This window comes from Physcomitrium patens, chromosome 9 (genome assembly GCF_059467195.1).
Source record: "Physcomitrium patens ecotype Gransden chromosome 9, ASM5946719v1, whole genome shotgun sequence".
NCBI classification, from domain to species: Eukaryota; Viridiplantae; Streptophyta; class Bryopsida; order Funariales; family Funariaceae; genus Physcomitrium; species Physcomitrium patens.
This window is the reverse complement of record NC_143418.1, coordinates 18,110,495-18,123,081: the sequence shown is the minus strand read 5'-3', so window position 1 is coordinate 18,123,081 and position 12,587 is coordinate 18,110,495. Positions and strand designations below refer to the sequence as shown.

General features: G+C 38.1%; 3 protein-coding genes across 4 annotated transcripts; 2 read left to right on the top strand and 1 right to left on the bottom strand.

The window, feature by feature from the left end:
- The first annotated feature begins 3,827 nt into the window (after positions 1-3,827).
- On the top strand, positions 3,828-4,543 carry LOC112287136 (NADH dehydrogenase [ubiquinone] 1 beta subcomplex subunit 10-B). Its single transcript, XM_024529875.3, has one exon. The coding sequence runs from the start codon at positions 3,976-3,978 to the stop codon at positions 4,270-4,272; it is 297 nt and encodes a 98-aa protein (XP_024385643.2). The 5' UTR covers positions 3,828-3,975; the 3' UTR covers positions 4,273-4,543.
- A 2,603-nt stretch (positions 4,544-7,146) lies between these two features.
- Positions 7,147-9,026, top strand: LOC112287137 (uncharacterized). The gene is made up of 5 exons (XM_024529876.3): positions 7,147-7,845; positions 8,127-8,218; positions 8,335-8,403; positions 8,606-8,656; positions 8,787-9,026. The coding sequence occupies exons 1-5, from the start codon at positions 7,185-7,187 to the stop codon at positions 8,859-8,861; spliced, it is 948 nt and encodes a 315-aa protein (XP_024385644.1). The 5' UTR covers positions 7,147-7,184; the 3' UTR covers positions 8,862-9,026.
- A 158-nt stretch (positions 9,027-9,184) lies between these two features.
- Positions 9,185-12,300, bottom strand: LOC112287135 (oxaloacetate tautomerase FAHD1, mitochondrial). 2 transcript variants are annotated; one of them, XM_024529874.3, is made up of 7 exons: positions 12,138-12,300; positions 11,543-11,708; positions 11,263-11,315; positions 10,884-10,946; positions 10,321-10,371; positions 9,968-10,085; positions 9,185-9,689 (listed from the first exon to the last, which is right to left on the bottom strand). In XM_024529874.3, the coding sequence occupies exons 1-7, from the start codon at positions 12,243-12,245 to the stop codon at positions 9,577-9,579; spliced, it is 672 nt and encodes a 223-aa protein (XP_024385642.1). In that variant the 5' UTR covers positions 12,246-12,300; the 3' UTR covers positions 9,185-9,576. The 2 variants fall into 2 exon arrangements, with proteins under 2 accessions (XP_024385642.1, XP_073392217.1); XM_073536116.2 differs by lacking the exon at positions 12,138-12,300 and adding an exon at positions 11,805-11,943.
- Positions 12,301-12,587: the final 287 nt, after the last annotated feature.

Genomic DNA, 12,587 nt, shown 5'->3' with positions numbered 1-12,587 from the left:
TTGTTAGTTGACTTGTAAATGTCAACTAGGGTTTGCATACTTAGGTTGAGAAAAATCCTTAACTTAACATTCTTATCAAGTCCAGTCTTATGAGTGATTTTGAGAAAGAGAGATCTTGTTGTAAGGGTTTGCTTAGCTATGGTGATTTAGCCATTTTAGTAAAGCTTTAGGATTTTCTCTATTCTTTATACTTGCACTCTTAGATTCCCTATTCGAGATATGAGAGATAGCTTGATTTAGTTGTGTGTAAATTTATAATCTTTTACTTGACAAGAATGTTCTCTTTCCTTCAATTTGTAGTAGATTAGATTAGAATGAAGTAGATTTAAAAAAATAATAATAAATAAAGATCAAAAAAAAAAAACTTTTGCAAATTTTGGGTTGTTTTTGCTCTTATGTTCTGGTTGATGTGCTTGGTGTTGGAACCTAGCTAGGCTACATACTATAATATATTTTTGGACATTAAAATACACAAGTCAATATATCATCTTTTGTTTGTTTGTACTATCTCTAGTTGCTTGTATTGGAGAACTCTTGAGTATGGAATATGATTGGTTGTAAAGTATTGGTAGTAATACATACTCGTCATAAATACAAAAGCTTATTGGAGATGTGGTACAAGGTACTAAAATAATACAAAATAATATGAGGTTGTAGCATTGGACTATATGAGGTAGAATATTACAAGGTAAAACTAAGTTGCAGTGCTAAGGTGCAACAATGGAGTATTAGACATAAGTGAGGTAGTTAGTACAGGTCGTGGAGTTTGATTGCAAAGAATAGCAAGAGTAAGGTAGCCATAGAGTTTGGTTTGAATTATGAATAGTAGTTGATGTTGAGAATTTGGTACATGATACAAGAAAATAAGAAGGAAAGTGTAATACAATTTTGATTTTATTTTTATTTATATTTAATTATTATTTTTGAATTGCAATATAATTTTTTTGTTGTAGACAAAGGTTTTGGTGAGAAATACTATACAAAGATGGTGTGACACACTTTTGCATGCAAATTTGTAAGAAAATAACAAATTGGTAGCAACCTCCAACTCACATTGAGAATCAATGGTGTCATGTGCTAATACGACTATATGGTGAAAGTAGAAAAGAAAAGGTTTTATTTTAGAGGAACTTAAATGAAAATACTTTAACAAATACTCTTAGAAATATAGATAATAAACAAGGAGGTAGTAAAAATTAGTAAGTACCAATGTTGTTTTCTTATTGAAGAGACTTCTATTTACTTTAAAGGAGTATAAATGAGCCAAATCAAAGTAAATGAGACAAATAATTAATATAAGAAATTTTAAGAGAGAATGAAAAATAGATTTTTGCAAAAATCACCTCAAAATATGAAGAATTGATACCCATAGAGGACTAGTTGTGAACCAAGGTTGAAATGAGATCCCAAGGTACAAAATTGCGCACCTATGGCAAGTTTAGGGTTCTTTGGTTGATCAAAGAGTGGAATTAGAGAGCAAACTTGTGAGAGGTTTTTTAGAAGTTGGTTTCACATGATTTGAAGGCATATTGAGTTTCTAAGGGCTTTTCAAAGTGAGACATGAACTCAATGTTTTGAATTTTAAGAAATAAAAAAAAAATTATAAATTTGAAGGTTTTGTGAATGTTGTAGTTTATTTACTAGAAGAATTTTGTGAGGTTGTCATTATGCTTGTCTTAAATGTATGTGAGAAATTTGATGTCAATCAAATGATTAGATTGAAAGAGATAAGTGTTTTATTGGATTAAGATCTCAGATATTTAAAAAATTTGGTCAGTGAGGGTTTTTGTGATCCTACAAAATTTATCAATTCAATAGAAGCAAAAATTGGTGAGAGCAATTTGGACTTAAAAATCTACATACTGTCTAATTTTTGAAGCAATTGAATGATTTAGAAAGGTAAAATTGGTGCTGAAAGATCAATATTCAAGTTGAAGAATGAAGGTTGCTAACATCCAAGAGGTTTAGGAGCTTTTTTTTTGGATAAGTGAGTTTGATTTTTTCAAAGTTTGTGTGTTTGTTAATTGCTTGTGGATTGAAATGTAGATGAAATTTTAGTTGGGATCAATAGTTTGATTAATACTTTTTGAGAATTTAAATAGCTATAGTAATTGGTTAGGATTTATTTTGGATTTATTTGGATTTTATTAGGGTTTTTTTAGGATTTGGTTATAGTTAGTTTAGGATTTCATTAAGATTTGTTGATGGTAATATTAAGATTTAGTTAGGATTTAGGATTTACTAAAGATTTTGTTAGGATTGGTTTAGAATTTTATTAGGATTTGCTAAAGGTTATATTAGGATTCATTTAGAATTTCTATTTTTAGTACATTTTAAAGATTTTTTTATTACATATATTTTTTAAAGATTAATTTATGATTTTTTATGTTTCTTTTGTAATTTCTTTGAGAATTCTTTTAGGATTTGATTAAAAATTGATTAACATTGTTATAATTCAATAAGAGTTTGTTTAAGATTCTATTAGAGTTACTAAGATCTTCTTGTTGCAAATTCCATTTTACCTTCCACAGCCAAATGGTTGGTACATTCTCAAGCAAACTTCATGAAATATAACAGTAGGAATTGCATTGGCTTCATACATCAAACAGTAATATGTGCAATACAGAGATAGGATCCACAATCAGGAATTATGTGCAGGAAAGGATAATACAGTCAAATATTACATGGTTATATATCCATTATAATAAGAGCTAAATTGCAATAGGTCTCTTGATCATAGGGCCCTAATGACAATAAGTCCCATTTTACAATCAAATGGCTCTATTTAAAAATAAATTAAAATAATACAATTGTGCAAAACTCTTAAGTGTTGAGTTAGAAAGTTCAATTTTTTTTTATTTAATTTTATCATGTTCTAAAAATATATTAGTTATGTAGTTTTACTCTAATAAAATTTTGATATATATATATACATACATACATACATACATACATTGGGATTTCCTACAGCAACACCTCCATATTATTAAAGCAACATCGTACATAGGTACACTCTTGAATTATTATTATTATTATTATTATTCATGTATAATATGTAATTTTTAAAAATAAATTGATGTGATTCATTAGTTTTTTTTTTGCCTTTAAGTAGACAATATAAAAAAAAAAAAATGTAAGAATACTTTTTAAATAAGCATTTAAAGTTTTTTAAGTATTTTTTTTAATAGAATTGTAATTTTGGTATCTAATCACATCTTAAGAAAAATCAAGTAATATTTTTTTATACAAGTATATATGAATGTAACCATCATATGAAAATTTAAAATAGAAGTTTTGTCAGTTTTGTTTGTTCGAAAGTGTAGTGACCTTTTAGTGCATACTAGTTTGAAACACAAACCAATACAAACTAATACAAACTCTAAGTGCTGTTTTAAACACATAGAGAATTCAAAACCCACTACATTTATTTCAATTCATCACACACTTGTACTAAGATCATTATTGGAAAAATAGTAATTACAAACTTTATGAACTTTGAAAATAATTTGAAAGTCAGTGTAGGAAGCATGCATTTGTGTGATGAATGGGAATTCATATTACATTCCTCTGATGCTGAAGGATTGTAATTTTGAGAAGACACTAAAATAATACGCACAACTCCCTCGCACTCCTTGAGACCTGCTGAAGATGACGGCGCTGCGGCACCACCAGCATCATTCATCCACAAACCTACGAACACTCTCCTGGACATTCATCCTAAAATACATCCATCTACACACCCAATCATCCAAGTATTCATCCATCCCTCCATCCGGCCAGCCAATGTGGAAGGCTCAAGGAAGGGAATGCGGGTTCGTCCCCTCTGCCGTTTCCTTTGCCTCCTCCTCTTCTCCTCCTCCTCCCATTGTGCTTTTGGCCCTCTGCTTCATAGCCGCTCCCCCTACTCTGCTCTTCTCGTGCTCCTTGCCTACTTGTGCATCCCAGGTCCCGTCCCCCTCTGCCTTGCTCTACACCATGGTGTTCAACAGCGACTACCCTAAGTTCGACCAGGAAGCCCCTGATGATTTCGACCCCGCCAAGCCCTACGCCGATCCCGTCGCCTTCTTCGAGCAGCGTGAGTTTGTGGTTCGCGAGAAGCTTATCCAAGTCGAGAAGGCGAAGATCCTCCGCGAAAAGCTTCGGCAGTGCTACTGGAAGGAGGGTGTCAATCACTACCAGAAGTGTCGTCCTCTTGTCCAGAAGTATATGGCCTCCTGCCAGAATATTGGCTGGGGCAAGGATGCCCGTCCTTCTTACTTGAATCATCTCTAGCTTTTCTTTTCCTCCCCCTCTCGCTCTTTCCTTTCCAGGCAAGGGCTTTCCTAGTCCTCGTCGCTCTTTGTGTGGCCCACGACTATCCCTCCCTTCTCTTTCCGGGCTAGGGTTTTCCCACTGCTCGCGATGGCCCTTTCTATGGCCGGCCTTAGATTGCAGTCACGCACCCAAGATTAAATAGGTTTTCAACTCGATGTAATTACATCGTGTTGTGCAATGTCCGGGTCTTTTCCATTTCAGAACAAGGGTTTCGCTCAAGAGTTTCGTACTTGTGTGCACCAGAGTCTTTTTTTTTTTCTTTTTCTTTTTTTTCTTTTTTTCTCTCTCTCTTCGATTTATGGCTTGTGCATTGCTTCCGTTTCTCAGCATCTATCCATCTAATTTTTGAATTTCATGTGTGCCATCTGTACTCGCGTTTACTTTGCTACGCGTGCTTTTATTTTGTCAGCCCACACTTGACGGTTCGTACTTTCACTTAGCTCCTCACGCACTAACAGAAAGCTATGGTTTTCTACACAGTTGCATTCTACCGACTTGGATGGTTGCACCCACTTCCCTGAATTTCATATCCATTTTTTAGGTGTTACGTGCGAAGGTTGGAGAGAATCGAATTGCTATTTATTTTAGGGATATGTCGTATGTAAGTGCTGGGGGAGCTCAACATTGTAGTTTTTTTTTGTTTCTCGGTAGAAGTGATCAGAGGGCGTGATTTGTAAGCTGATCGCTACAGGTGGACCAGGTTCTAAGTCGACGACTTGGCCTGCTAAGCGATGAAGTAACTCGACGCCATCGAAGTGTACTGATATGTACAGGGACCGCGTGATGTGGCAGCTGTTAGAGGTGCATTGCGCCAAGCGTAGGTACACGATTCGGAGGGTACCTAGTTTTATTTGTCGCTGTTGATTTTAGAGATAATTGGTCATGTCATTCTATGACAAGAGTTCAATCATGTGGGGTTATGTTCAGGACTGCTTTGGTCTATTATGTAGTCACCTTTGTACTTTCTGTGATATCTTGCTTTCGTGCCGTAGACGTAATGAGAATTTGATTTTGGTCTCTCTACCACGTGGCATTATTTTTGAATCGTCACACTGTATTGCGAGTGCTTCAGCGTCTTGAGTTGGAGTAAGATGTCTGATTTTTGGGAGCACTGGTATAAAGTTTGAGGTCCTAGTTTAGCTGCTGCATTCCTAAATCTCTTGAACATGATTTGTGAATTAACGACTTCTATTACATTAGACGCTTGACTAGCAGAACTTGTCCTAGTCTTGAAGCACCGTTATTAATTTTACTATCCTGGTTTAGTTCCAGTCTTTCAATATCTCTTGTGAATGATCTGGGCTGACAGGCTTGTAACTAAAAAACGATTGACACTGCGGAGAGTAGACGTTTTGCATCCTCTCCGGTTTCTTAGAGTATATTGAATCACTAATTATGAGGGTACAGGTTTTAACTATGCACAAGAAAGTTTCATGCCGCAAATTTTTGGTTCTGCCAAGGGTTGCATTGTGTCTTAATGTGAACAGTGAGATCCTGATTTTATAACGTGTCGTAAATTGGCCTCAAACTTACTGTAATTTGTCAATGTTAGTTAGATTTGCTGTCCGAATGTGTGTTGTCGACCTGAAAACTCCATAATCACAGTTAATTGACCTTACAAATTACAGGCACCACCATGCTCACATGCATACTTCCCATCTTCACTGCATCATGCGAATTTCTTCAACAGTTCTCAAAGGTCATGAGTACTCAAACAAAGTCATGACTGATTCTTAAGTGAAGTCAATATGCACATACATCTAAGTTAATGCCTCTAAGTAGTTCCTAAGTTACGATAGTCTTAATTTTTAATTTTCAATACAGTCGAGTCCAAATCCATTTCTATTGAAAGTTACATAAATAATCAAGTAGCTTAGTTGTGATTTCTACTTGACACTTAATCTTTCTATGTAATTTTTAAAAAAAAAGAAAAAAAGAAAAAAAGCTGTAACTTTAATAGTAAATAATTAAGATGTATTGTAGCAATCTCTAGACTTATACTGAATGTAATTTCTTTACATTGTATATTGTATAGTTTATGATTTCACGTCATTACTTGATTCTATTATTAGAACTACATTTTAAATAAGTATATCAACTTAAAAGTTATGTTCTTCATTACTTAGAGGTTTTTACTTAACTTTTATCCCGATTCCAATTTTTTCTTCTTTGTACAAACACGTTTATAAAAACAATATATGTTGTGCAACTCAAACATGTACAAGTAAAAAATTATTGTACATGTGTTTGTTAATTTTTTGACATTGTAGTTCTAAGATTGTTTCATTCTTTTTATTTTACACCCTTCAATTGTGTCTAATGTCTTGGTCAACAAAAAGCACTGTTTTGTTATGTGATGAATTCATTTTAGTAAATTAATAAACTGTATTTTCAAAAATGTGTGTGTGTGTTTTAATTATTATTATTATTATATTTATTTTTCTAAAACTGTGTGTCTGTGTATATGTGTTTGTATGTCTCTGTGCTTGATTTTTTAAAACATTGCTCTATATAACCAAGTTGTTGTTAAATCAGTTACTGTGGTTTGACTACAATCCATGGTTACTAGATGCTGTATGCAATCAAACATAAAAACACTGCATGTATTTCGTGTTCGTCTGTAGTTTCTAGTTGCAAGGATAATAAGATTGTATTTTTCTATTAATAAAAATATTCTTAATTTTTTTACAAATGAGCTTGAGCATAAAATTTTATAACATTTTGTAAATACTATTACATTGGTTAATATATGTATAAATTTACAAGCACACAACAATTGTGAGTCCCTGTCCCCAGGAGCAAGCACTCAACAACAACCCAGAGGGAGGGAGGGAGAGGCTGAGGCGTGGAAACCAAGGCCAGAGCCTCGGATGCAGGTCCGGTGCCCATATAGGTTTGGGAGTAGTCATCACTCCGACCCCAGCCCAGCCCAGCATAGCACAGGGCTGCTCTCCAGTGTGTTTGTGTTTGTGTGTCGAATACTTGCGGAGCTGTTTTGTCAGTGTTACCGTGTTACCCTGTGTGGCATTCTACTCGACTTTTTCTTCCTCGTCTTCCTCTGCCTCTCGTTCTCCCGCTCGTCATTCCCCGCCCTCGCAGGCCTCTCGCTGGGAATGGAGGACGCTGACTGGGTGGACGCTGCTCCCACCAACCCCCCCCCCTCCTCCTCCTCTTACCTCGCTTCCCGTGATCACAGCTCTCTCATCGCGTCCAAACTCTTGCAGGGCTGGACTCTCCTCGCCGAGTCCTGCCCCCAATGCCTCACTCCTCTCGTGCGTAATCGTCAGAAACAGGTGTATTGTGTTTCGTGCTCCCAATGGCTCTTGACTCAAGATCAATTAGCTCTTAAGCTCGCAGCCCAGCATGTGCATGAGAACTCTCCCCCTCCTTCAACGCCGCCGCAGCAGCAGCAACAACAACCGTCCAGCAAAGTGCCGACCACGCACATGCGAGTGGCTAGCCTTCGTGACGATGCCTCCGCTCTGGATGAGAGGAGCCCCAAGCGCCTCGCGTGCACCGATGTTCTTCCTGGTCTGAATTTCCCCTTCCTTCCTTCCTTCCTTCGGCTCCCCTTTTCGATGTCCCACACGTTTCTGGAATTCGTTGCTCGATGGGTGCTCTCTCTTCCTGGTTATGGCCGTGACCAGTTTCAATTCGCGGACATCTGGTGTTCACAATGCAAGGCTGCATAGGATTTACGGTGGATACGAGGTGATAAAAATGAGACCTAATCAATTCCAGTTTGCCGATCGGGCTGGGTCACGCAGAAGTTGCTTCCCGTAGTCTCATGGAGGGTCACGTGCTTGGTGCAGGAACCTCTGTCAATATGCGTGATGACGCCAACTTGGCATCTGTTGCAGGACCAGCAGACCGATCGATCCCCAATCTTCCAGAGGTGGCTGTTGTGCGTGTTGATTGGATAATTGTTGTAGAATCTCAAACTTATTTCAGGTGTTCAGTTTATCCATTGCCTCAAGAGGTTGGATGTCGCTTAACCTGAAATGGTTCTCATACGTGCAGGTAGAATCCACTGACTTTCCGTCTACTGTGCTGTCCAACACCATTTCCACTCTTTTTCAAAAGCTCGAGGTAAGGCCATCTACCCCAGTTTGCAAAAAACGCTACCATACTCCAGTTATTTATTTATTTATTTGTTTATATTTATTTGAAATTTTAGTTTTGAAGATTACATCCCATTAATCTTATATTGTGCTGTTGATTATATGGTTGCAATTATCAATGTTTAATTAAGTGAGAAACACTGATATTAGTTTCTTTTCTTTTCGCGAAGGAACTTCGCCAATCTATTGCTGCGTGTCATGATGTTCGTGAGCTGAATCAGGTTATTATTTTTTTCCTTCCTCTCCGCATTAGTGTGCACTAGTCCATTTGGATGTTGTGATTATTACATACTTTTATTATTATTATTATTATTATTATTATTATTGAGTGATTATTGGTGGGACATGCAGCTGCTGGGCGCGCTGGGAGAAAGCATGCAAGCGATTCAAAGAACTAAGGATCTTCTTCATGCATGGACCATGTAGGCAGAAATCTAGGGGAGGCTTATCATTTAGATTGGAAACCAGTAGTAAGCATGCGCAGCGATTCTTTACCATACACAGCAGGGGACTTGAGCCGGAAATCAGATTCTACTGTAGTCTCAGTTGTACAAGCATTTTTACTGATAACTCCAACTTGATTGAGAGCAAGACACTACTCCCATACTTACAATGAAATTGTGTGCAACTCGCATCGAACGTGATACAGCGCAAGTGGTGGGCAGACCGAATTTTTAGATTGAAAACTGGCAGGGTCACTAATTCGAGAATCACCGATATTTCGACTATCATGAATCATTGCAAAAAAATGTGATAACCATAATCTTTTACTTATGCATAACGTCACAGTTGATAACTTCTGTAGCATTCAGAAGAACTGATAGTCTGTTGAAGATACCTGCTTCATTCTTCAAGTAACACCCCCACAACAGTTAACACACTTGCCAACAGTGCCCTAAGGGTTCATGGTAGCTCCGCATCTCAAATCCACCATTTCGGTTGGGAGATACTAGATTTAGGGCATTTCAATTCAACACATCCGAGCAACTAAATAATCTTAAAAGAGTGTCCCACCTAATTAACAACTGATTTTTACACAGCGAATCGTCCGTCTGTCTGAGATTCAGATAGGCTAATAGGAGCTGAATCATGTTGCATTCCTGGTGATCATTGAAAGTTGACTTCTAAGTTTGTTGATGCATTACACGCGCAGAGGCTTCCGTGACTTCACTTTGAATGACATCTCTACTAGGCCTGTGATGCCAGCCTTCATATATTGATCAGCCTTCACAGGACCCACACCTGAAGGAGTACCTGAATACATTCATTAACAGAACCTAAGCTTAGTTCGTGAGTCACGTCCGTTTCACACCCAGCTCCTGTAAGACCATCAACCATGATAAAACTAACAACAAAATACCATCCCTCAATCTGCAATTCCAGAATGCAATCAGAGAGTTACCAAGCGAAGTAAATCTTGTGCTATGCATAGCACAAGATTTATACTAAAAAAATACATACTAAGAGGACATGAATCAAACATGTAGTATGTACAAGTTAGATATTACAATGGCATGAGTTTCAGAATATACCCGTGAGTATAATGTCCCCTTCATTCAGAGTCATAATGGTGCTGATATAGCTAATAAGGGTTGGGATGCTGAAAATCATGTCACTTGTATTGCCTTTCTGTCTTAACTGTCCATCTACCTGAACATTCAACACAAAATGAATCTTTCGACCAACTTCCGATTCAGAGATACTGCAAGGGTTGATAATTGTTCCCTTAAATAGATCCATTAAACTCATCTTCACAAAAACCAGGAATCTATACTAAAACAAGATACAAAACCAGGCTGACATGGACTGCTCCTCTTAATTCACCAACGAGTCAAGCAAAGCACTACTTATCAACATTGCCGAGTCCAGAAATATTAGCAACTACCTCGAGCCACAACTCCAGGTTACTGTGATTTGGCACCTGCTTTTTAGGAATCTGATGCAGCACAACGAGAGACATTACTGAGACATTAATCCAGAGACTGAGGGTTTAGGGCTTGGGGTTCAGGACAATATTAGGTCAACGTTGACCTGAACACAGACGACCAAATACGCGATGACGAAACACTATTTCGCATGTTGCACAATCATTTGCCTCAAGTGGTACAAATAGCGATACCCATTCCACTGAGAACTCATAGGTTGGAGAATGTCAGAGCAAGAAATGAAATATGAGATGAAGGAAAAACTCAGGTGCAATCAAAGGTTTGGCACTCTTATGTCCAGTTGCTGAGAGATGAAGACAAAATTTTAATGTAAGGGGATTAGAAAGTAGGGACATACCAACTCCCCGTACTTTTGCTACAATTTCTTTTTTTCAACGCATGTCTAGCACTGGACACTGAAGAGACAAACACATTGATTGGATACAAGATTCTGCGTGCGATATCTGAGGAGAAACTTGTGCTGCACTAAATGTGAAGGGTCAAGGCAATGGGGCATACATACAAAATTACCAATAGGTGTGAAAGTGTCGTATCCTTTAGCTAATGTCCACGGAAGGCCCTGCTTCTGCGAACACAAACCCCACGCAAAATAGTCTCCGTTCCGTTACGACAATACAACATTCCAGCGAAAGTATTTGTATGATAAGTTCTAAAACATTTTTCTCTTCATCCAACAGCAACATTCTTAACAAAATGATGAGGAATCCAAAAAAGCGTGAAGTTGTTACTCTTAATAGAAACTCATTATGGTTTCTAGACACATAATTTCATTTGGATACGGGCAGGAAAGCTCATATGCGCGTGAGGAATCAACTGCAACCCTTATGATAGCTGCATTGCTGCTGTCATGAATAACAATCTTAGAAGAAGAGACCATGTACCTTAGCGGTGGCTTGCAATTCTCTTGCAGTCATGTCCAGCGCTAAAGCATAACCTGGCAGCAAACATGGCATCATGACGTCATCCTTACTATGTCCGAATCAGTCCGAGACTCACGCAGTAGATTTTTCTGAAACCAACAAACGAAAGCACGGTCGAATTTGCGCAAAAAAAAGAAAAAAAACTCTTGTCCAAGAAGACCACAGGGCAACCTGAGAAAGAATTTACATGCTGATAAAGGATAAAATCAAGTTACCCTAAACAAAGGCACGGTTGGCGTACCAGAAACATGATCCATAGCTTGCGATTCCTGAATATCTCGACCTTTCTTGCCAATCACAACCCCAAGCTCTACCTCATGGTCAAGAAATGTACACGATGGCGGAATTTCAACAGCTCCTCCTTCCCTAACATACGACGACGTTGGCTTCAAAAAAATCAAAGGTTCCTGTACCAAAAATCGTGCCATGATCATCAGTCTCAAGCCGATCCGAACTGAATTGGGCCACCGATCACACTGAAGAGTGAAGCAGGGTAAACTCACCCATGAACCCAGCAGCTTCCAAAACACAAATAAATTGAAACATGATAAATGACGGAAGACGAAACCTAAACACCGCAAACCAATTATCATTGAAATTGGCCCTGGGTTTGAAAGGGAACACACAGAGCGAGAGTCAAATGAGAATGCTGATCAAACCCAATCGAAATGCAACCACTTGGATGTACAAGCAAAGCAATCCAAACACAGGGAATGAAAGGCAACCAGCAGGAAAAAAGCAATACAAGGATAGAATGAGGAGGGAGAGAGGAAAGGAGGGGAACATGGTTGGAATTTGTGCGGAGGAGAAGGGCAGAGGATGCACAAGAACTGCACCTTGGGAACGACAGCGCCCATCTCTTGAATATGAGCAGCATAGTTGCGGCCCACACCCACAATCTTGGTGCCGATCTGCACCAGCTTATTGCCTAGAAAAGCAGCCATAGCAGTTTACAACACAAAAACACAAACAAAGACACACAAAGGTTACAACGAAGAAAAGACGAAGAGAGCAAATAACACCGCCGAAGACGAAGACAAATAAATGCCTGCACTCACTTGCCGAGGAGGAGTTGGGGCAGAGCTCAAAAACCCTTTTTACTTCACACAGTCTAGTCAGTCCACTCCTATTTTGGACTCGCCTCACCATAGGTGCCCATGTTTAGTAAGTTCTGTAAAAACATACCACAATCTTGTTTGCATTATCAATCAAATCGGTTTTATTGGAAGCATTGCACAGTTGTAACGATCGAAGGATTGTGTATATTAAAGGATTATGTGTGTATA

Bases quoted from the DNA above. Each gene is read 5' to 3' on its own strand.
- LOC112287136 (XM_024529875.3), top strand. From the start codon at position 3,976: ATGGTGTTCAACAGCGACTACCCTAAGTTCGACCAGGAAGCCCCTGAT.
- LOC112287137 (XM_024529876.3), top strand. From the start codon at position 7,185: ATGCAGGTCCGGTGCCCATATAGGTTTGGGAGTAGTCATCACTCCGAC. The intron at 7,846-8,126 runs GTCTGAATTTCC...TGCTTGGTGCAG, and splicing joins GTGCACCGATGTTCTTCCTG to GAACCTCTGTCAATATGCGT. The intron at 8,404-8,605 runs GTAAGGCCATCT...CTTTTCGCGAAG, and splicing joins CTCTTTTTCAAAAGCTCGAG to GAACTTCGCCAATCTATTGC.
- LOC112287135 (XM_024529874.3), bottom strand. From the start codon at position 12,245: ATGGCTGCTTTTCTAGGCAATAAGCTGGTGCAGATCGGCACCAAGATT. The intron at 11,316-11,542 runs GTACGCCAACCG...GTTTGCTGCCAG, and splicing joins AGCTATGGATCATGTTTCTG to GTTATGCTTTAGCGCTGGAC. The intron at 9,690-9,967 runs GTATATTCTGAA...GAATGTATTCAG, and splicing joins AGGGGACATTATACTCACGG to GTACTCCTTCAGGTGTGGGT.